Source organism: Protopterus annectens, chromosome 5.part0, assembly GCF_019279795.1.
Source record: "Protopterus annectens isolate FY-2018-M chromosome 5.part0, PAN1.0, whole genome shotgun sequence".
NCBI lineage: Eukaryota > Metazoa > Chordata > Ceratodontiformes > Protopteridae > Protopterus > Protopterus annectens.
The window spans coordinates 1276416512-1276439430 of record NC_056735.1 but is presented as its reverse complement, the minus strand read 5'-3'; the positions used below and the strand labels follow the sequence as shown (position 1 = coordinate 1276439430).

Genomic DNA, 22919 nt, shown 5'->3' with positions numbered 1-22919 from the left:
TCAATAAGAAACAATATCAGCTTGGGAGGAGAGCACACAATGGACAGAGGTTTACACACTGTCTAACCTCTGCCCCTGCTCTGACAATCCTAGGACTTCAGCTAAGTCCTGAAACCTTCCTGTAGTAAACAAAGTAGGAGTATTACTAACATGTTGCAGAAGGGCTGCAGGAGGCATGGCAGAAGCTGGTACAGAAAGACAGCAAATCACTAGCTAAACAAGGACTTGTCTTGTGAAAGGCACTGAAGCTATCATTAGGGTGGATGGCTTAGATTTTCACAGCATTTTAAAATCCCCTTTTGAAGAAAGAATGGCTGGAATCAGCCACCAAGCTCACAGACTGGAGAAATAAATGTTCATTATCTGACAAGAAAGTGTTAAGGAAGCACTTTGCATTCCTAGTGGCTTTGTTAAAAATACTATAGATTCTGCAGGATTTCCATGACTGGTCCACTCCTAAGCAATAAAACTGCAAGACATAAATCCTTTTTGCAAGGCCACTTACCATCTTTGGAAACCAGGACCATAAAATAATCAAAACATGACAACTGATTACAGAGAAAAAAAGTAAAAGGTACTGTCTTAATGTGAATCTCACAGTCTTGAGAAACTTAACTAAAATCTACACTATGCTATTTATTCAGAATAATAATCCAAGTTTAAAAACTCTGAGGAGTACTAGAAGCTGTTCTGCCAGTTCAAGCTCAGTCCTCATACTCAGCAAAAATTAACTAGAGAGGTGATCAGAGGGGTGCAATGTCCCCACCCATATCAGGGCTAAAACTGACCAAAGGGACAGAGCTACTTTTACTGGAAGGATTGCTCAGCAATTCTAGTGCTTCAAGGCACACATACTAAGTCTTCTGCAAAACAGTGCATAGAACATTTGTGGATCCATCCACCCATAATTTCCTTTTCCCCATTTTTGCACAAGGGATTGGGATATCAAACTAACAGTGATCATCGTCTACAGCAAATGTTCATACCGCCCATTAGCTAGCCCTTGTCTTGCTTGTTCTTCCATACCACACACGCGCATATGCACTACACCTATGGCCAGTTTAGTGTGTTCAGGTTATTGCTGCAAAATGACCATTCTAAAAATGCCACAGCACGCTTAGTGTAACAATCTGAAGTAGAAAATACTTTTGATACTTAACCTATTCTGAGCATCCACATCAGCATTTTTTGTTACTGCATAATGGCTATGAGCCATTGAAGTGGCACTGCTGAATTTTTCTTGCTTCTGTTGAAATATACAAACTAGTCTCTAGCAACATGGTTACGTAAAATTTTTCTGATGTTTTCTTTCCATATAAGTGAAGCGTGAAGTACTGATAAAACAGTTTCATTAGGAGTTCTTCTGCACAAGATTTCCTAATACTATCAAAAAGACACTGAAATTGAATATATACAATACCTAATTGTGAAACAAGAGCAATGGTCTTCAGTGTTACTGACGTTTTTGTGTTTGGATCTTCAATCACCTCCACAAGGCTGCTAAGACATTCACTTGGCAGTATTTGGTTAGATGTAAAGAGTCGTGTCAGCTTTAGCCCTGAAATAACCTACATAAGAATAAAGCAAAAGATAATGGACAATTATATAATTTAATTACAGATGCATTTCCTCATCATAATGACTTGTTACATCAGCCTCCCACCTGCCAAATGGTTCATTAACTTTGAAACGCAGCTATAGCAATAATATCAGAATGCAAGACAAAGATGATTTTAATATCTGGAGATTTGTCAGAATGCTCAATATAGACTGTAGACAATAAGACTGAGCTTCTAGACTCCAAGAAGTCTGATTAGTCTCCAGAAACACGTATCACAAGACATACAAATTCATCATAGCTAGGTAACAGTATTTATAGCTATACAGCCCATATACCATGCTGACTAAATCCTTTTGTCATATTAGGCTCTTAAAAATAAATATACTCACCATAATGATGCATCTGTGTTGTCCATTTTCATTCTTCCTCAAATAACGGGTTTCAGATCCAGCTCAGCCGCTTTCTGTAGATTAATGGATCCAACTCTTGAGCTCTTTCCTTTACCCATAATGCCCCACTAACTTACCATACCTTAGATCAAGTTAGCTGCCCTCAGTAATAATAGTTTAAAATATACAGAATCAATAGAGTAGAAACAGTAGAGGTAAAACCGGAGTTTAAACAAGGAACAATTGGTTCCCAGAAATATCCCTTAGGTATTCTCCAAGAAGAAAGGGAAGGGTGTTAGGAGGGCGGGAAGTTGAGGAAGAATGAAAATGGACAACACAAATGTACTGTTATGGTGACTACATAACATCTGTATCTGATGTTGTCATTTTTATTTGATCCTCAACAGATGAAACAGAGTCCCCAGCTAGAACCTTGGGTGGTCTACATGGAGGGATATTTCGGAGTACTGTGAAGCCAAAATGTAGCTCTCTTCCTAGAGATCAAATCCAACTTGTAATGAGCAATAGAAGTATGAGTACTGGAACAAATGGCATCCACACAAATGTCATCTGTCTAAGCTTTTGAACAAAAAAGCTGAAGATGTGGCCATAGACCTTATGGAATGTGCTCTTGTGGGGTTAGGCAAAAACAAACCTACATTTACAGAGAAATTATATGCAATCAGTCAACCACTTAGCTAAAGTCACTTTGGAAACTACATTGCCTAATCTGTTGTGTGAAAAAGCTACAAACAGTTGGGGTCAGATTTCCTGAAATCTTTGGTCCAATGAAGATAAAATCAAAGTTGTCTGTGTACATCCAAAAGATACAGCATGAATTCACCTTTATTGGAAACTTTTTAGAAGAAAACCAGGAGGATAATGATCCGAATAATACTGGACTAAGAAGCTACTTTAGGTAAAAAAGATGGATTGGTATGCAAGGGACCTTAGCTTTATGAAAAATCAAATATGGAGACTTGGAGGAAAGTCCCTGGAGTTCAGATACTTATCTACCTGTCATAATAGCAACTAGAAAACAGGTCTTCCAGGACAAAAATGTAAGGTCTGACTTGGATGAAGGTTCATATGAACTTTGAAGCAAAATAGTTAAATCCCATGGAGAAAGAGGGTCCTTGACTGGGGTCCTACATAATAAGGTGCCTTTCAGAAAAGTCCCTCACAACTTAGAAGAAGCCAAAGAACAGTGATTTGATAGTTGAAAAACTAGCCTCCTCATTGAAAAAAGGTGGTAGAAATTCTAGGACAATAGAGATTGGGGCGGAAAAGGGGGTCACAATCCCTCTGAATGGCCCAAAAAGAAAATCTCTTCCACTTACTTTTGGAGATTTTGGAAACCTTTTGAGAAAACAAGAGAATATGTCGGACCATGGAGGAAAGCCTGGGCTCTCTAGCCATCACTAGAACTGGAAAAAAAAAAAAAAAAAAAAAGAAGTTTATGTACTCACCATAACATTCCATCTGAGTAGTTATACTTCATTTTTCTGCAACCTGTGGGTATACGGATCCGTATCAGATCTGAGCCGGCAACTTTTTTTCTAGCATCTGCTCCAAACTCAGAGCTCCTCCCCTTACCCATAATGCCCTACCATCTCGTATCTTCCCTCAGATCGAGTTTGCTGCAACTAAAAACATAAGCAACTCAACCCAATAAACCAATCTGAAATGACAGGACAAGGTCCGGGGGACGGAGGGAGGGAATGTTGCAGAAAAATGAAGTACAACTACTCAAATGGAACATTATGGTGAGTACATAACTTCTTTAGCTGAAGTAATTAACTTCATTTTATCTGCAACCTGTGGGATAGAGTCCTCAGCTACTCCAATCCTGGGAGGCCCTTATGGAAGGATATTCCTGAGCACCGCAGAGCCAAAGGATGCTCTACCCCTCAAAATCAGATCTAATTTGTAATGAGAAATGAAGGTATGTGAATTGGCCCAGGTTGCTGCTGCACAAATATCGTCCAAAGGCACCCTAAACCAAAAAGTAGCAGAAGTCGCCAGGGACCTGGTAGAGTGAGCATTAACAATACCAGGAGGAGATAAATCTTTTGCTTTGTAGGCATGTGAAATACAAAGAGTGATCCATCTGGCCAAAGAAACTTTAGAAATAGCTTTTCCCATAAATGCTTTGGAAAAAGAAACAAACAATTGGTCAGTCTTGCGGAAAGACTTTGTTCTATGAAGATAAAAACAAAGCTGTCTATGAACATCTAACAAATGGAGTTTGTATTCACCTTTATTTTGGAAGTTAGGAAAGAAAACGGGCAGATTAATGGACTGGTTTATGTTAGTTTCAGATGCCACTTAAGGTAAGAAGGAAGGGTTAGTACGGAGGGAGACCCTGTCCTTATAGAAGGCCAAATACAGAGGCACGGCAGACGGAGCTTGAAGCTCAGAAACCCTCCTAGCAGATGTAATGGCGACTAGGAAAGCGGTCTTCCAGGACAAAAATTTCAAGTTCACCGAAGCTGCAGGTTCAAAAGGAGGAGCCACCAATGCCTGCAAAACAAAAGTTAGGTCCCAAGGAGGCAATGAATCCTTGACAGGCGGCCATAACAGAAAAGTACCTTTAGGAAAAGCCTTACACAGCCTACAGGAGGCTAAGGCCATGCTGTCTTCACCAACCTGAAAACTGGAAATGGCTGCCAATTGTACTTTCACTGTGGAGGAACTAGCTCCTTGCTGAAAGATACCAGACAGGAAGTCCAACACCACTGGAACAGGGGCTGTAAAGGGATCTATATTTCTCTGTGAGGCCCAAATGGAAAAGCGCTTCCATTTACTGCAATAAAGTTTCCTAGTGGAGTCTTTAAGAGAAGCCACCAGAATGGATTTTACCGGGGATGAAAGACCGGGAGTCCTAGCAATTAATGGAACTGGAGCAACCAGGCTGTCAGCTTGAGGCTGCCCAGATCGGGTGGATGTGGCCCCGACGGATGGGAGATTAGATCCGGGCAGGGATCCAGAACCCACGGAGGAGCTAAGAGATGAAACCAAAGGAGTGGGAACCAAACCTGACGAGGCCAGAACGGTACAATGAGGATCACTTTGCACCGTAGTCAGCAAGCTTTCTGAAGAAACTTTGGAATGACTGGCAATGGTGGATAAGCATACAAAAGCCCAGGGGGCCAAGCATGGACTAGAGCATCTCTGGGGACTTCCCCTGGCGAGGGAATCACAGCGAAGAACTCACTGCACTTCACGTTGAAAGGAGATGTGAAGAGACTGCAGCAAGGCTGACCCCATGCAAAGGAAGATCTCCTCCGCTACTGACTGTTTCAGAGACCACTCATACGGCATCAGAATGGCCCGACTCAATCTGTCCGCTAAAATGTTGGAGCACCCCGGGATGTGCATTGCTATCAAAAACCGACTGGTGAAAAATCGCCCATTCCCACACTCTCATGGCCTCGCAACATAGGGGATAGGATCTGGTCCCCCTCTGTTTGTTGATATACCAGACAACCGACATGTTATCTGACTGAATTGCAATCAATCCTAGAGAGAGGACTGTGTGAAAGGCTTCCAACGCTAAAAGCACTGCCCTCATCTCTAGAACATTTATGTGCAACTTGGTCTCTGACTGGGACCACGTTCCTTGGACTGTTCTTCCCAAAGTGTCCCCCCCCCACCCGAGTTGGGAGGCGTCTGTGGTCACTGTGGCTTGGACTGGAGATGACACGAAGGGGCGTACTTTTGATATCTCCGGTGAACTTAACCTCCAAAGAAGAGACGTCCTCCAGAGTAACCAGGCTGTCAGCTTGAGGCTGCCCAGATCGGAAATTCCATGGGCAGGTCTAGCCAAGACCACTGAACAGCCAGAGTCCATTGAAGAACCCGCATGTGAAGGCACACACAAGGGAGAATCGATATGGCGGCAGCCATGGAGCCCAGAGCCTGGAGAACCTTGCTCGCCTTTGGAGACTTGGAGTTTGCTATCTGAGCTATGTGGCATCTGAAGTGTAGGATCCTGTCTGGAGTTAAGAATACCTTCATCTGCAAAGTGCCTAGCCATGCCCCAATGAAGTCTAGAACTTGTACTGGCTGCAAATGGGATTTGTGAACACTGACTGTAATTCCCAGTAGATCTGCCAACCGAATGAAATAATTTCGGGCCAGGCACAAGAGATGCTTGTTGGGTGCAGTGAAGAGCCAGTCGTCCAGGTATGGAAACACCTGAATACCCTGAAGCCTCAGGTGAGCCGCTGCAACTGCCATTACCTTGGTGAACACCCTGGGGGCTGTGGTGAGACCAAAGGGTAGGGCTCTGAACTGAAAATGACTGGCACCCAGCCGGAAGTGCAGAAACCTCCTGGAGCTTCTGTGTATTTTGATGTGGTAGTAAACATCCTGGAGGTCTAACGAGCACATCCAGTCGCACTCTCGGAGATAAGGTAGAATGGACTGTAGGATGACCATCCGGAATTTCTGTCTAGCTACCAACAGGTTTAATGTTGACAGGTCTAGAATGGGCCTGAGGTCCCTTATCTTTTTTGGCACCAAAAAGAACCTTGAGTAGATGCCTAATCCGGACTGATCGGGGGGGGGGGGGGTGGACCTGTTCGATGGCTCGTTTATGAAGCAGCTTTGAAACCTCTAGAGCTGCGGCCTCCCTGTGAGTGGGTGGAACATCCGGGAGGTGTTTTGTAATATTAGGAGGGGCAACAAATGGGATAGAATAACCTCTGGATATTATCTGTAAAACCCAGTGATCTGTCGTAATGGACTCCCATGCCGCTAGGTGTAAGGACAATCTTCCCCTGACTGCTTCCAGAGTAGGACAGTCGAGTAACCCCTCAGGGCTGCTGACCCGAAATTCCTGGGACCTCCTCTACCTCTGGGTTGGCATCGATCCTGTCCCCCTCTGCCTCTGGGGGAATAGTTGTCCTGAGAATCCAGGGAAAACTGAGATTTTCGGAACCACATCTTCTGCCCTCCGATTCCTAGAGAAGGACCGTTGAGAGTTAAAGAAGTGGACTCTGATGGCAGACAAAGTCTTCCCGTCCTTTTCACTCTGGACAAGTGTGTCACGTACTGTCTTCCCAAACAGGGAAGAACCGTCGTAGGGAGCGTTGATAAACGACGCCTTGAAAGGGTCTGCGAACTGACACAACCCGAGCCAGGCATGATGCCTCATTGCTATGCCTGTCCCAGCCGCCCTAGCTGCTCCTTCTGTGGCATGGGAAAGGAGTCGCATTGATGTGTTTGAGACTGACTTCAGAGTAGACATTTTCGCCGAGAACAACTGTCTGTCCTGTGGCGATAAAGACACTGGGGGCGACTCAGCGAATTCCGAAGCATGGTCTCGCTGACGCCGAATCAAGTGCCAAATAATTCAGCGCATGGACAGAAAAGGTCACTGAGGAGTAGACTCGCTTCCCAAACCTATCCACTGACCTGGACTCCTTGTCTGGAGGGTAGACTGAGGAACTCTCCTGTGCTAGTTCCTTCTTTGTGGCTGCTGCAACCAACATAGTATCAACTGGGGCTCCTTCCGACCAAGGTTGTCTGTCGGAAGGGGGAGATAAAACCTTGTCAGGGCGTTTGGGGATGGGGTCTACAGTGTCAGGCTCCTTCCATAACCTCGTGGTGATGGGGTCCGCTGGTGTGGACACCCAGGAAGTAGATGGGCCCATGCCAAAGGCCTCCAGGAACAGTGACTCATCCCCAGAAGGTTTTGGTGCTGACCAACCTCCCCTCTGGTGGAGGATCTCCATAATTTCTCCGAAGGAGACATCTTCGGGAGGTGACCTGGGGGAACCTTCTCCTTCATCTAAGTCAGTGTCCATAGTGAGGGACTCGGGGGAGTCAAAGTGCCTCCTTTTGCACTTGCGCTTACGGTGACCCTCTTCAGTGGGACTTTCAGAAGAGGATTCGTGAGCCGCAGCGGTTTTCTCAGGGAAATTAACCTGGGGATCCTCTGGCACAGTCTGTCCCTGAGACAGGATGAAGGGAGTCATCACCAAATCCAGGGGGGCCTGGGTGTTATCCGAGGGGATGGGCTGGGGTCTCAATACGTGGGAGAGAACCCTCTCCACCACTTCGAAGGCCGAGGGAGAAGCCCTACCCGGATCCGAAGCGGGGACCGAAGCCAAAGCCAGGGTAGCCTGAGGTACGAGGGAACAATTCGGATCTGAAAAGGTCAGAGCCGAAGAATCCATTCCCCCGGGTCAGACTCCCTGTCCGTGGCTCTGAGAGACACTCGGATCAGAACAAGTCAGATCCAGGGAACTCAAGATAACAGCCAGAGTCGAGGTTGGAGAAACCGTAGGCACAGAGCTACCAGCTCCGAAAAAACTCAGATCCAAGAGCCCCAAAGTCGAAGCACGGATCGGGGAAGGAGATATGGGGCGGAAAAGAGGCATGGAGGTCCCCCCCCCCCAAAGGGAGAGGGGCCTGGCAAGACTCCCATCTGAATTTGAGTCTGAATAAATCTCCGCATCATCCTGTCCATGTCCAATAGGCTCAGAGTCGACCTCGAAGAGGCCACCGACTCAGATCTGGCTGGTCTGCGTAATGGGGAGGAAGGCCTCGGGTCCGAATGTTCCAACGGCTCCAGTGAGAAACTAGGAGACCGGAGCCATAGAGAAACAGGCCTCATGGTCTTAGAAGGGGGACTGAGAAAGAGCTCCCTGTCTGGCTCCCTGCTTTTTTTTATATTTTTCTTTGTCAGCCACGTTGACTGAAGATTTGTCTTTAGAAGACCCATCACCAGAAGAAGAGGGAGGTTGAGTCCCTGTCTGGATGGGGGGGTGGAACACTAGAGACTGAGGCTGGGGCAGATTCCAGCATGGCAGCAGGGAGAAGGCCTTTGGCAACTAGCTTGGCCTTCCAATCCCTAAGGACTCAGGTTAAAACCAGAACAGATAGCACATTGAGTAGACAAATGTGCCACTCCCAAGCAAATTACACACAGAGTGTGACCATCAGCTGGGGACAGCTAATGGCCAACACTCTGTACATTTTTTGAAGACAGGCTTTGGCTGATCAGCCATAGTCCTGCACCCAAAGTTACAAACACTATGTATCCAAAAAACCACACACAAACACAGGTAGGGGAAGGGCAGGCCTAACTACTTCTCTCTACAAAACTTTTTTTTTTTTTTTCCAAACACCGACGACCAAGCGAAACACTACACAAGGGGAGGAAGGGAAAAAAATTTCACTCAACCATACCTAGATACCATAAAAAATACCACTTACTATCCCTGAGCTCAGAGCAAAGGAGACCACAATGCACACTACTGGCGCGGCAATCGAGATCTGAGGGAAGATAGGAGATGGTAGGGCATTATGAGTAAGGGAAGGAGCTTGGAGCAGATGCTAGAAAAAAGTTGCCGGCTCGGATCCGATACGGATCCATATACCCACAGGTTGCAGATAAAATGAAGTTAACTACTTCAGATCATGCAGTTAACTTGAGGGGTGTTATGCCCAGATGGGTCACCGCCATCAGATGAGACAGGGGGTCTGGACTGGGGCCAGTATCTGGGGTGGATATAGAAGATGACACCACAGAAAGGGAAACCAAATTTGACAAGGCCAAAAAGGTGCAATGAGAATAATTCTGCTCTTCAACCGGTAAGCTTTCTGTAGGAATTTGGGTTGTAGAGTTAATGGGGAATAAGCACACAGGAGAACAAACGGTTAGTTCTGAACTACAGTATCTCTCGATGATACCCCAGAGTGTGGATCAAGGTGAAGAGCCTGCTGCATTTGTTGTTGAGGGGGGAAGCAAACAGATCACAGCATGGCTGGCCCCATCGACAGAAAATTCACTCTGGCACTTTGACATTAAAACAACACTCTTCAGGCATCAGAATGGACCTGCTTAGATTACCTGCAAGGACACTGGCTTTCCCTGGTATATGCATTGCAATGAAAAAGCGGCCAGAAGAGATCATCCACTGCCATGCTGTCATTGCCCAACAACACAGAGGGTATAATCCGGATTCCCGACCTCCCCACTGGTTGATGTACCAGACTACAGATATATTGTCTGTTTCAACTGCAGTTGCCCTGGAAAGAAGAGCATTGCAAAAGGTCTACAGTGCAAGGAAGACCATGTACCTTTGACTGTCCTGCTCAAGAAATGCCCCCCACCCCACCCCAGTTGGGCAGTGTCCATGGTTACTGTGGCTACCAGTACAGCGAAAATAAATGGATGGCCATGATAAACTTCATCTGAACAGATCCACCAAAGAAGGTGTTCCTTGCAAATTTGTGTAATCCTGAATAAAGTGTACAAGAGCTGATGAAGAAATGACCACCTCACTGAAGAGTCCAGTGTAGAATCTGCATATGAAATCTGACTAATGGAACTCGACTTATTGCTCCTGCCATGGAACGCAAGGCTTAAAAGACTACATGTGCTGGAGGAGAGGAATGCAAGATCACCTCCTTTATCTGGGACCTGAGGGTTTGTACTCTTGTTAGAGGAAGAGAGATGCTATCTGTTTTTACCATGTCTAGACAAGCACCTATGAACTCCAGATTCTGTGCAGGTGCAAGTCATGACTTCTTATAGTTAACTGTGATGTCAAGATTGTGACATTACTGAAGCACATAGTCCCTCGATTACACAAGTAGATGCCTCGTTGAAGCAGTAAGGAGCCAATCTACTAGATAAGGAAATATCCAGAATCTTACTAATCTTTGGCGAGCTGCTACCACCGCTATACATTTGATGAACACCTAGGGAACTGAGTTGAGGCCAAAGGGTAGTGTTCTGAACTGGTAATGACTGCCTCCCAGGCGGAAGCACAAATAACTTCTGGAATGCCTGTTTATTTTGATATGATAGATCTTCAGGATAGATGCTATCGAGCACATCCAACTGTTCTTCCACAACAGGAACAAAATGGACTGAACCGTGACCATCTGGAACTTTGAATATTTCATGTACTGGTTTAGTTTGCAGAGATCCAAAATGGGTCTCAAGACCTTTTTTTGGCATTAAAAAGAATCTTAAATAAATTCTGGATCCTATTTGATATCTGGAATTTTTTCTAGCAGCTTTCTTATTTCCAGGGCTTTTGTCTCCCTCTGACTGGCTGGTACATTGGGGACTTTCCTCATTTTTATAGTAGAATTTGGGAAAATGGTAATCTCGGCACCCAAGTATTTCTTGTGATGGATGCCCAGGCTTCTGTGTGCAGAGACAAGCTCCTGCTTGAAAAAGCGGAACTCTATTGGCAGTTGCAACTTGGAGCACAGACATGGCCAGGTTTAAATGAAGCAGAATCATTAGCATGTCTGCTTAAATTAAAAGCATGTATGAGACAAAACTTATGTGGTTTTCCAACATAAAAGATGCAATACGAATATATGTTTTAAGGAAATGGTTTTATTTACTGTGTATACGCAAAATTAGAAAAAAGTTGCTATTACGAGTAGGAACTGTGTGGTGGTGTGTGTGTCATCAGGCCGATTACGGACTGGCGGTTGAGAAGAGGTGTGTGATGTATTTGACTTTATGATTGGATTTTACCTTATTTAAAGGCGTGTTTTACCTTTATTGAATGTAGCTGATGAAGTTCCGGTATATCTTGGCGGGACGAAATCCTGTACTGCTGGTTTTAAGGATAATTTAATTATTAAACCCGTGTTGTCTCCATCAAGCTGCCTTTTTGTTTTTTCAGTTTGTGGTGATTTTTCATGACAAGCTCCCCCCAACTGCTTCCAGAAAACAGCATCCGGGCAACGTTTCAGGAGTACTGACAGGGTTTATCCAAGAAAGCATCCCTGAAACCTTGGTTCGTTGGCTACCTCTGCCATAAGGGCAGCATCTTCCATTAGAGTTCACCCCTCTTCCTCTGGGGGCACCATCTCCTCATAAGTCTTGGAAAGGCCCTTGGTACTTGCAAAACCACATCCTTCTACCCCCTCATTGATGCCGGGAAAAGAGTCTCTGAGAAGCAGAAAAATTACCCAAATGGCAGACAAGGTCTTTCTGTCTTGCTCACTTCTAGAGAGTGTTTAGTTCACCTTTGGGCCAAGTAAAGAGGATCCATCAAAGGGAGCATTGATGAATGAAGACTTGAAGGGCTCCAGGAACATCCAGGCATGTATCCTGATGGCTATGTCGGAACCCGCCACCCATGAGGTACCCTCTGCAGTGTGGGATATCAGCCTCATGGACGCATTAAATATGGACTGAAGGGTGTCTAGTTGTGAAGAAGTCTTGTTCTGCTACGCCACAGACATGGAGCCAGAAAAAGATTTGTCTCTTGTCAAATTTCTTTGCAACCTTGTAAAGTATCTCAGAAAAAAACAAAAAGAAGGCAAGCAATGGTAGTTTTAACTATTTATATAGAAAAATAAGCGCTTTCGTCAAGTAACATACACTCAACTTCATCAGATAAATGTTAGAATAATACAGACCATTTTATACAAAAATTAAAACAATATCACATGTTTAATTCCCTCCTTTCTCCACCTATCAACTAATTACATCCAATTAATTATTTAAAGCTGTATTTAACATTATGTTACGGAAAATAAGTTATGTTGATTACATTCATAACACAAACTGGCTTTGCGTAAGTATATGATATCTTTCAACCACAACTGATTATATTATATATATTTATGTAAACTCAAAGGAACCAGAAAATAAAAAGTAGGTAATAGTTACCAAGTTTCCTACTTGTTGTTAACGTTTAAAGGCTTCTCAATTTCAGTACACAATCAAGGCAACATATTCCATTCAGACCGGGTAGAGAACAAAACCTTGTCTTTAATTGCCAAGCTAATTCCTTTAGTTCAAGCTTGTATTCCAAAGGTCCACCCCTGATATCAGGTTCCACTTGGTCAATAGCCCTAAATGTAAATGAATGGCCAGGGTTTTCAGCTACATGTTTCGCCAGGGCATTTTCAGTTTTAACTTTTCTGATGTTATAAGTGTGCTCAGACACCCTTTCTTTAAGTTTACGCTCAGTCTTGCCAATGTAGAACGCCAAGCAGGACTGGCAAGAGGCCAAATATACCACCATGGCAGAATTAGAATTAAATCTCCCCTTGTTTATAAAGTTGACATAAAAAATGTTAAACTTACTTCCTGTTTGAATGTATCTACAATATGAGCATGACTCGCATTTATACATCCCCAGGGTACGTGTAGTCTTAGATGGGGGTAATTCCAACAGGTTCTTCAATGTAGTGCCCCTCCTATATATCACCCTAGGGCATTGTCCTAATTTAGTAAGGTCTTTATCAAACTGGAAAATATGCCAGTTTTTTGCAGAATATGTTTGATGTTGTCTGCATCTAAACTAAATGTAGTGATAAAAGCATGGTTATAGTCCAAACTTGGGTGATCGCCATTTTCACTGAATGGCTTGTTGTTCATAATTACACTTTGGCCCATGTTGTTTAAAATGGCTTTAAAGTACCCATTCGCCCTTTTATTTTGGACTTCCTTCAATAAGTTTTTCACTATATGTTTAGGATATCCCCTATTAATAAACATTTGAACAAGTAGTCTACATTCGCTTTCAAAATCAGTGGTAGTGGTAGTGGTACACATTCTGGCAGCTCTAACTAATTCTGCTTTAATTATGGACCTTTTTTGATGTTGGGAGTAGGCACTACTGTAGTGAAGATACGAGTTACAGTAAGTCTACTTACGTTGAATTTTAGCTAGGTATCCATTACTGGATGCATCCTTTCTTAACCCAACATCAAGGAATGCTATTTTATCCTTGTGGAACGTATGTGTAAATGACAAAAAGTCTGTCGTGCTGTTACAATAGTTCATAAATTCCTTAAATGTATGTTCGTCCCCTTTAAAAATCAAGAAGATATCGTCCAAATACCTAGTATAAAAGGCAATCTCACTCCTAAATGCATTACTTATACTGTGCACAAACTGGTCCTCCCAAAAGGCCATGACAAGATTAGCAAAACTACCGCCTAATGGAGATCTCATTGCCACTCTGGTTTAATACCCAAATCAGCCTTTCACAACGAACTTTTAAAGTTGTTTGATCAACAGGGACTTGAGTTACTTGAGGTCAATATCAAACACTATCAATGCATGGTTGACACGTTAATACAGGATATTGAAAAATTAGACAATAGTATAAAAAATGACCATGACTTTATACATTATCAGCTCGAGTACCAATGGACTTTTAACAGTATTGATAAACAAATAGAGATGCTAAGACTGGATAAAATTAAAAATCTGCAGTGAGATGAACGAGATTATAATAATGGGACTACCTACCCGCACCCCCCCCCCACTTTGCAACAATGGAATGTGACGATGCAGACATCAAACATATTCTGCAAAAAAAACTGGCGTATTTTCCAGTTTGATAAAGACCTTACTAAATTAGGACAATGCCCTAGGGTGATATATAGGAGGGGCACTACATTGAAGAACCTGTTAGAATTACCCCCATCTAAGACAACACGTACCCCGGGGACGTATACATGCGAGTCCTGCTCATATTGTAGAACCATGCAAACAGGTAGTAAGTTTAACGTTCTTGATGTCAACTTTATAAGCAAGGGGAGATTTAATTGTAATTCTGCCATGGTGATATATTTGGCCTCTTGCCAGTCCAGCATGGCGTTCTACACTGACAAGACTGAGCGTAAACTTAAAGAAAGGGTGTATGAGCAACACTTATAACATCAGAAAAGTTAAAACTGAAAATGCCCTGGCGAAACATGTAGCTGAAAACCCTGGCCATTCATTTACATTTAGGGCCATTGACCACGTGGAACCTGATATCAGGGGTGGGCCTTTGGAATACAAGCTTGAACTAAAGGAATTAGCTTGGCAGTTAAAGACAAGGTCTTACACCCTACCCGGTCTGAATGAAATATGTTCCCTTGGTTGTGTACTGAAACTGAGAAGCCTTAAACGTTAATAACAAGTAGGAAACATGGTAACTATTACCTACTTTTTATTTTCTGGTTCCTTTGAGTTTACATAAATATATATAATATAATCAATTGTGGTTGAAAGATATCAAATACTTACGGAAAGCCAGTTTGTGTTATGAATGTAATCAACATAACTTATTTTTTGTAACATAATGGTAAATACAGCTTTAAATAATGAATTGGATGTGATTAGTTGATAGGTGAAAAAAAGAGGGAATTAAACATGTGACATTGTTTTAATTTTGTATAAAATGGTCTGTATTATTCTAATGTTTATCTGATGAAGTTCAGTGTATGTTACTTGACGAAAGCGCTTATTTTTCTATATAAACAATTAAAACTACCATTGCCTGCCTTCTTTTTGTTTTTTTTCTAAGTAGCTTGTCTTGTGGAATATTTGCATAACCTTGTAAAGTACGCCAAAGAATTCAGTGATCACAGGTCAAAGGTTGCTGAGGTGCAAATGTGCTTTCCAAATCTGTCCAAAGCCCAACATTCCCTGCTAGGGGATAGACAGATGAGCTCTGTTATGCAGATTCTTTCTTAGTGGCTGCTGCCATGAACATGGCATCTACTAGGACCCCTTGCTCCAGTGTGCTCTGTTCATTGAGAGGGGTGCTAAAAATCTATCAGGGTGCTTGGGGATAGGCTCAACAGTATCCAGCACCTTCCATGAATGGTATGAAACAATGTCTAACAACTCAACAGCTGGGAGTGAGAAGGTAAACCAAGACCTAACTGGGCCAGACAAGAAAGCCTCCAGGAACACAGACTCCTCTTAGGATAGGGAATTGGAAGACCATCCACCTTTTTGCTTTAAAAGTTCCAGAATTTCTCCAAACGAGACGTCGTCAGGTGGAAATCGGGGGGACCCTTCCCCTTCATCGAAGGGGAAGGGTCTTTGGTGAGAGCACGTTCTCTTCTTAAGGACCTCATCAGTGGGATGGTCTGGTGAGGTATAGGAAGTTTATTGTCCTGGTGGAATAGAAATGATGGGCTCAGACCTCAAACCCGATAATGGAATAAAGACAAGATCCAAAGGGGGCAAGGATTCTTCTCTCTAGGCAGATAGAAGGTCCTCTCCACCACTTCAAAGGAGAAAAAGAAGTAGTCAACACTGGAGCCAAAGCCCTCTGTGCCTACGAGCCCTGAATCCCACCATCCGTCCCAAGGAGGGGGTCAGACCCAAGCTGTCCAGTGCCGAAGCACCTAGAGGCAAAGATTGCTCCGTTAACTCTGGAGTCAACCTCAACCTTACGGAGCAGACACAGATGCTTTGGCGCCTAGCGTCTTCATGCTCCAAAATGATCGGAGCTGGACAACTCAGGAACATGGTCAGTGTCAAAGAATGACCCGTATTTGGATAAGACAAGGATACCCTCAACGATCTCAGATCTATGGGCTCCAAAACCAAAGAACAGTTTGGAGAAGGCAAATTCACTTGAGATTCAGTGGAGGGCAGACTAATGGGTCCCATGGGAGACAAAGACGGGATTACCCCTATCTGGAGCTGAGCTCTGAGGAACTTCCTCATCATCCTATCCACCTCTACTTCAGACAAGCTCCAGGAGAACATAAAGGAGGAGCTAGTAGATGGTGGCTTGGTGGGTCTTTCTCAGAGTCCCTGAAGAAAAGGTGAATGGAGTCAAGGAGAGACCAGCTCTGGTGAGTATTGGGGTGACCAGATCCGAGAAGACTTATACTTCAAGGAGACAGGATCAGAGGGTGGCAGATCTGACTTTTTTGAAATTTTTGAATGACGGTCACAGATGTGAGCCAATGTTGGTGATGGTCCAGAGACCTTTTACTGGAGTAGTTATCTTTCCGATGCAATTCAGACTTTCCTGTTTCAGACCTCTTAGAGGGGGTTTGAGCTCCAGTAACTACAGAAGATGAAGTAGAAGAAAGAAGGCCCTTCAACACCAATTTAATCCTCTGGTGACTAAGAGCTCTACTGTTAAAACCTGGACAGACAGTAGAGTTGGTATCTAAATGGCTGCTCTCAGGCAGTAAATACAGCCCCTGTGGGCATCAGAATTGGGAATCCTATGCCCATAGGAAATGCATTTTTTTTAAATCAGTCGGCCTATCTGCCACGACTCCTAAAGAAACTAATAAATGAGAAATGTTAAATGTACTGTATACTAATATGTCTTTATTGTTGTTATTATTATTATTAGGACAGAAAAATTACCAACAATGATGCAAAGAAACACCCTCTAAGGGTAGGAAAAGGGAGATAGGATAGAAAGCCAAAGAGTAAGCACAATGGTACTCAGTACAGTACCCAAACAACTAACAAGTAAGAAAAAGAACTACTTGAAAGGCAGAACCCAAGAACTAGAGTGTAAGGGATGCCAGGTGAAAAGATAAGTAAAAATAATCCAGTGGAAAGAAACTTACAACCATTAAGGGCTGAAACAACACCAAATTGCTCAAGAGAAGGCAATCCGCTTCTGTGAGATATGGCGGCAAACAAGATCTGGGGTATGGTAGGTTAGTCGAGCGTTATGGGTAAAGGGAGCTCAAGAGGTAGATCTGTGAATCTAGAAAAACAGCCAAGCCAGATTCAAGGTTGGATCAGAGACCCATCAGTTGAGGAATGAATGAAAATTACAACATCAGAGATGCAGATTTTCAAATTTAATTTTATTTCAATATTTATGAAACAAATTAGCCAAGTACAGCAAAATATTACAAAAACAAAGCTTAGCATGAATCATATGTGAACAAGCACTGTACGCAGTGGTAGCCTTTAAAACAATTGCACAGCACTGCATAACAAAATGTGAAAAGAAGTCCAATCAAAAAGATAGAATTGTAGAGCTTTCCCAAAGCCGGCCAATGTCCTCCATGTTCCACAGCTATTATGACAATAGATTACAAAGACACAGGCCTGATAAAATGTCTTGTGTTGACATGTTTGCTTAAGACATTCCCATAAGCTTCTAAGAAGCTCCACGGAGGATAAGAAAAGAAAATGCACTGGTTGGAGAGGATCTAAGAGCTCTGTAAGTGAGAAAGACCTACTTCATGCAAGACCAAAAATACTAGCCAAAAACTTTGAACACAATATGGGATATGCAGGCAGACAGTGCAACTACCACAGTACAGGGAAATATGACATTACGGAAGCAGGACAGTTTGACCCCAATGCAACTGGATACACTTTCATATTAAAATTCACATTTACTCTCTATGAGAATATGCATCGGATAGTTTGACCCCAGATGTTTTCACCCCAGACTATTTGACCCCAATTAAATTTAATAAAAGCATTTTACCATTTAATATTTTAATTAGGAATTTTATTTAAGAATTTAATACATTATTTCACATTCTAACAGTAAATGTTAATTTACTTAATTTATTTAATATATAAATATAATCAATGTAATTAACAATAGTTTTTACGTGTTAATAAAATCAATCAGGAATTTTACATAGGAAGTTAATATATTTAACATTTTAAACATTACAATCATAAAAAGTTATTATTTTATGTAGATCAAATAAAAATGTTTTAAACAGTTATATACAGTGATATATACAGTGCAATGAAAAAGTATTTGCCCCTTCCCGATTTCTTTTTTTTTTTCATGTTTGTTGCACTTAAATGTTTCAGATCAAACACATTTAAATATTAGACAAAGATAAAAGTAAACACAAAATGCAGTTTTTAAGTGATGATTTTATTTAAGGAAAAAAACTATCCAAACCTACATGGCCCTAAGTGAAAAAGTAATTGCCCCCCTTGTTAAATCATGAAGTAACTGTGGTTAATCACATTTTTGGGAAAGCAGAGTTCAATTTCACTAGCCACACCCAGGCCTGATTACTGCCAGACAAAGTAAAGTAGGCCAGAAGATCTCAAAAAGGAAGACATCATGCCGCGATCTAAAGAAATTCTGGAACAGATGAGAAACAAAGTAGTTGACATCTATCAGTCAGGAAAAGCTTACAAAGCCATTTCTAAAGCTTTGGGACTCCAGCGAACCATGGTAAGAGTCATTATCCACAAATGGAGAAAACATGGAACAGTGGTGAACATTCCCAGGAGTAGCCAGCCTACAAAAGTTACCCCAAGAGAATGAAGACGATTCATCCAAGAGGACATAAAAGAACCCAGAAAGTACAGTTTTGTACCTACCATAAATGTAGATGTCCGATAGATATGCAACTGCAGTCATAACATATGGGTTGTCCTGCCTCAGGCAGCCCTTCGGTCGGCCGAATTCCAAAGTCTGGGTCCGGCGTCGGCTGGTGTCGCCTCCTCTCCGACGTCACAACGGCTGGAGTATAAAGGCATCGGTCGACGCCATCTTCTTCAGTGTTTCTTGCCCCAGATGTCAGGTGCCCACTTAGGAAGGCTAAATTTTGTAAATGAATAAAAAATAATCCCAAGCATGCACAACAGTAATAAACAGATACACCATAGGAGATACCCCCAGCTGAAGGGAAGAGGGGTAGGGACCCAAAAAGAAGGATACAGCGGGGTTGGAGGGTGGGAAAATCCGACTGCAGTTGCATATCTATCGGACATCTACATTTATGGTAGGTACAAAACTGTACTATGTCCTTCAAGAATGCAACTGCAGTCATAACATATGGGTCGAATACCATAGCCAAGCTGGGGGTGGATGGAACTAAGATAAGGATGGTATAGCTATAATCCCCTGCAGGACTGCCGAAGCAAAGCCTGCTCGGGATCTGGAGTATAATGGCAGGTGGTAGTGCTTGGTAAATGTATGCACGGAGCTCCATGTAGCAGCCTCTAAAATGTCCTTTGTTGCCACTCCTCTTAGGAAAGCTGTGGAAGTGGCTATAGCTCTGGTGGAGTGTGGCCTAATATTGGCTGGCACACCTTTTCCATGAAAAGAATAGCAAAATCTGATGCAATGTCCAATCCATTTTGAAATTGTTTGTTTGGAGATTACCTTTCCTTGTACTCCAGCAGCATAAGCTACAAACAGCTGGTCAGACTTTCTGGTGGCCTTAGTTCTGTCCAAGTAGTAGCGTAGTTGTCTGTGTATGTCCAAAGTATGCAGTAGTTTTTCCCCCCTATTTTGAGGATTGGGGAAGAATGTAGACAGATGAATAGCTTGATTTAGAGACACCCTGGAAATAACTTTTGACATGAATGTAGGATTGGTTCTTAGGGAGACTCTGTCTTGATGAAAAATGAGGAAGGGGGGCACTGCCATGAGTGCCTGTATCTCCGAAACTCTTCTTGCAGAAGTGACTGCCAATAAGAAGGCCGTCTTCCATGAAAGAAATTGCATTTCTGAGGATGCTGCTGGCTCAAAGGGAGGAAGAGTTAGTTTTTCCAACACGTAGTTGAGGTCCCATGCAGGTACTGGCTGTTTTATGGGAGGTTTGATATTCTTTATCCCTCTTAAAAACTGTCTTAGCAGAGGATGCGAAAACACTGGAGGGTCACAGTTGTATTTTGCTGAGATTGCTGAGGCATGAATCTTTATTGAGGAGTATGAGAGTCCAGTATGAAACAATTCTGCCAAGTATTCCAATATCTGAGGAATACTCAGTAGTTCTGTGTCCTGACCCTTTTTGGCATTCCAGATGCTAAATCTTTTCCACTTGGCTGAATAGGTTTTTCTGGTGGAAGGTCTGCGTGCTTCCAGCAAGATCTCTTGAACAGATTTGGAAAGGGAGTTAGGTGTTGAAGTCATGGAAGTCTCCAGGCTGTCAGATGCAATGTTTTCAGGTCTTGATGTACAGTCCTGTAATTGTGTTGCGTTAGGAGCAGGGGCCATAGGGTCAGAGGCCATGGTTTGGTCCGAGTTATGGTCAATAGCAGTGGGTACCAGTGTTGCCTTGGCCAGTCTGGTGCTATCAAGATGCCTGTTGGTTGTTCTGCCTTTATTTTCAGTATCACCTTGGTCAGCAGAGGCAGAGGAGGGAATGCATAAATTTTTAGAGAATTCCAGCTGAAGGAGAGAGCATCCGTTTTCCAAGCTAGAGGGTGGTGAGTCCTTGTGCAGAACTTTTCCAGGTGATGATTTAGGTGGGAAGCAAGAAGATCTACGTCCGTATTCCCCATGTCCTTGTCAGTTGAGAGAAAATGTGAGGGTGCAACATCCATTCGTGTGGATCCATGAAATTTCTGCTCAGATTGTCCGCCAGTACATTGTCCTTGACTGGTACAAACTGGGATTGTAAGTGTATCTTCAGGCTCAGGGATTTTTCCCAGAGAAGCATTGTTAGTCTGCAGAGGGGATAAGAGTGAGTGCCTCCCTGCTTGTTTATGTACCACATGACAGTGGTGTTGTCTGTCCTTATTAGCAAATGTCCTTCTTGTAGTGATTTTTCGAAAGTCTCGATGGCATGTATCTCTGCCAACATCTCCTTTTGGTTTATGTGCAGATGTCTTTCCTTTGGCGTCCATAGACCTTGAATGCATCTGCCCTCCATGTGCGCCCCCCATCCATGGTCTGAGGCGTCTGTTGTGATCATTTGGCCTGCTTGAGGTCTGTTGAAAGACATGCCTTTGTTTAGTTGACTGGCTTGAGCCCACCATAGAAATTCCTTCTGCAGGCATGGAATAAGTGGGATTATGTCCTCTAGGCTGTTGCTGTGTTGAGACCATAAGTTTTTTAAATACCATTGCAGCTTTCTCATATGAAGTCTTGCCAAAGGTATCAGAAGAATACAAGATGCCATGAAACCCAGGGCCTGCAGGATTTTCCTTGCAGTCAGCTGGGAAAGCTTTGCTAGGCCTTTGAAGTACTCTGGTAAATGCTGCTGTTTTTCCTCTGTGGGGTAGGCCATTTGTGTTTCCGTGTCCAGTTTGGCTCCTAGGAATGTAATCTGTTGGGATGGTAGTAATTTTGACTTTTGAATGTTGACTGTGTATCCCAAGGCCTGCAGTAGATGCATGACATAGTCCAAATTCCCTGTTAAGGTTTGTTTGTTGTCTGCTTGTATGAGGCAGTCGTCCAAGTAGGGGTATATCTGAATCCCCTGCTGTCTGCAGTGTGCCACTACTGATGCCAGGCATTTCGTGAACACTCTGGGTGCAGTAGACAAGCCAAACGGCAATGCTGAGAATTGATAATGCTCTGTTCCTGCAAGAAATCTGAGGTATCTTCTGCAGCTTTGTCTGATTGGGACATGCAGGTATGCCTCCTTGAGGTCCAGAGTGACCAGCCAAGACCCCTTGCCCAGCATGGGAAGAAGCTGCTGCAACGTCAGCATTTTGAACTTTGGCACAATGAGGAAAGTGTTTAGATTTGACAAGTCCAGTATGGGTCTCCATTTGTTTTCTTTTCTTGGAACAAGGAACAGTCTTGAATAAAATCCCTGGCCTTGCTCCTGAGGAGGAACCCTTTCTATTGCCTTTATACTTAATAGCTTGGAAACTTGAGAGAGTGCCTCTGCCCTTTGATGATGTGGCAGGTTTGGCATGCCTTGTCTTATTGGTAATGTGTGGAAGTGGAATCTATAGCCTTTGTCTATCAAATCCAGAATCCAATTGTCTTTGGTTAAGATATGCCAGTTTTGTGAGAATAAGGCTAATTTTCCGCCCAAAGGTGCTTCTCTTTGAACCTTTGTAGGCGGTATGAAAGTGAAGTCATTGTGATTGTCCCTGTGGTGCAGCTGAACTGTCTGCGCCACTTCTTTGATTTGGAGGTTGCCATTGGCGGCCCCTGTAAGATCCTCGGTGTTGTCCTCTACCCCTGGCTCATCTGCTTTTTCCCCTTTGAAATTTGTCAGAGCTGGGAAAGGACCAATTCTTTGAGGGCCAGTTTCTGCTGAATCTGGGTGGCTGAACCTGAAGGAAATCCTTTACTGTCTGTACTGACTTTGCTTTTTCCTCTATGGATTTCAATACATCTTGTGCAGTAGCACCAAAAAGCTTTTGTTTCTCCAAAGGTGCATCCAGTAACTTTAGTTTAACATGGTCAGGCAAAGATTGATCCTTCAACCAAGCATGTCTACGTATTACAGCCCCAGTCATAGCTGCCCTACATGAAGCTTCCAGTGCATCATAACCACACTGCAGATAATGGTTATTAACCTGCTGAGTG

General features: G+C 43.2%; 1 protein-coding gene across 1 annotated transcript in view; it reads right to left on the bottom strand.

Moving 5' to 3' along the window:
* CIP2A (cellular inhibitor of PP2A) overlaps positions 1 to 22919 on the bottom strand; it is a 2713480-nt gene that overhangs the window by 2595973 nt on the left and 94588 nt on the right. The window contains exon 2 of the mRNA XM_044071100.1: positions 1421 to 1568. Coding sequence (XP_043927035.1) covers positions 1421 to 1568 — 148 coding nt within the window. The remainder of the gene's footprint in view (positions 1 to 1420; positions 1569 to 22919) is intronic.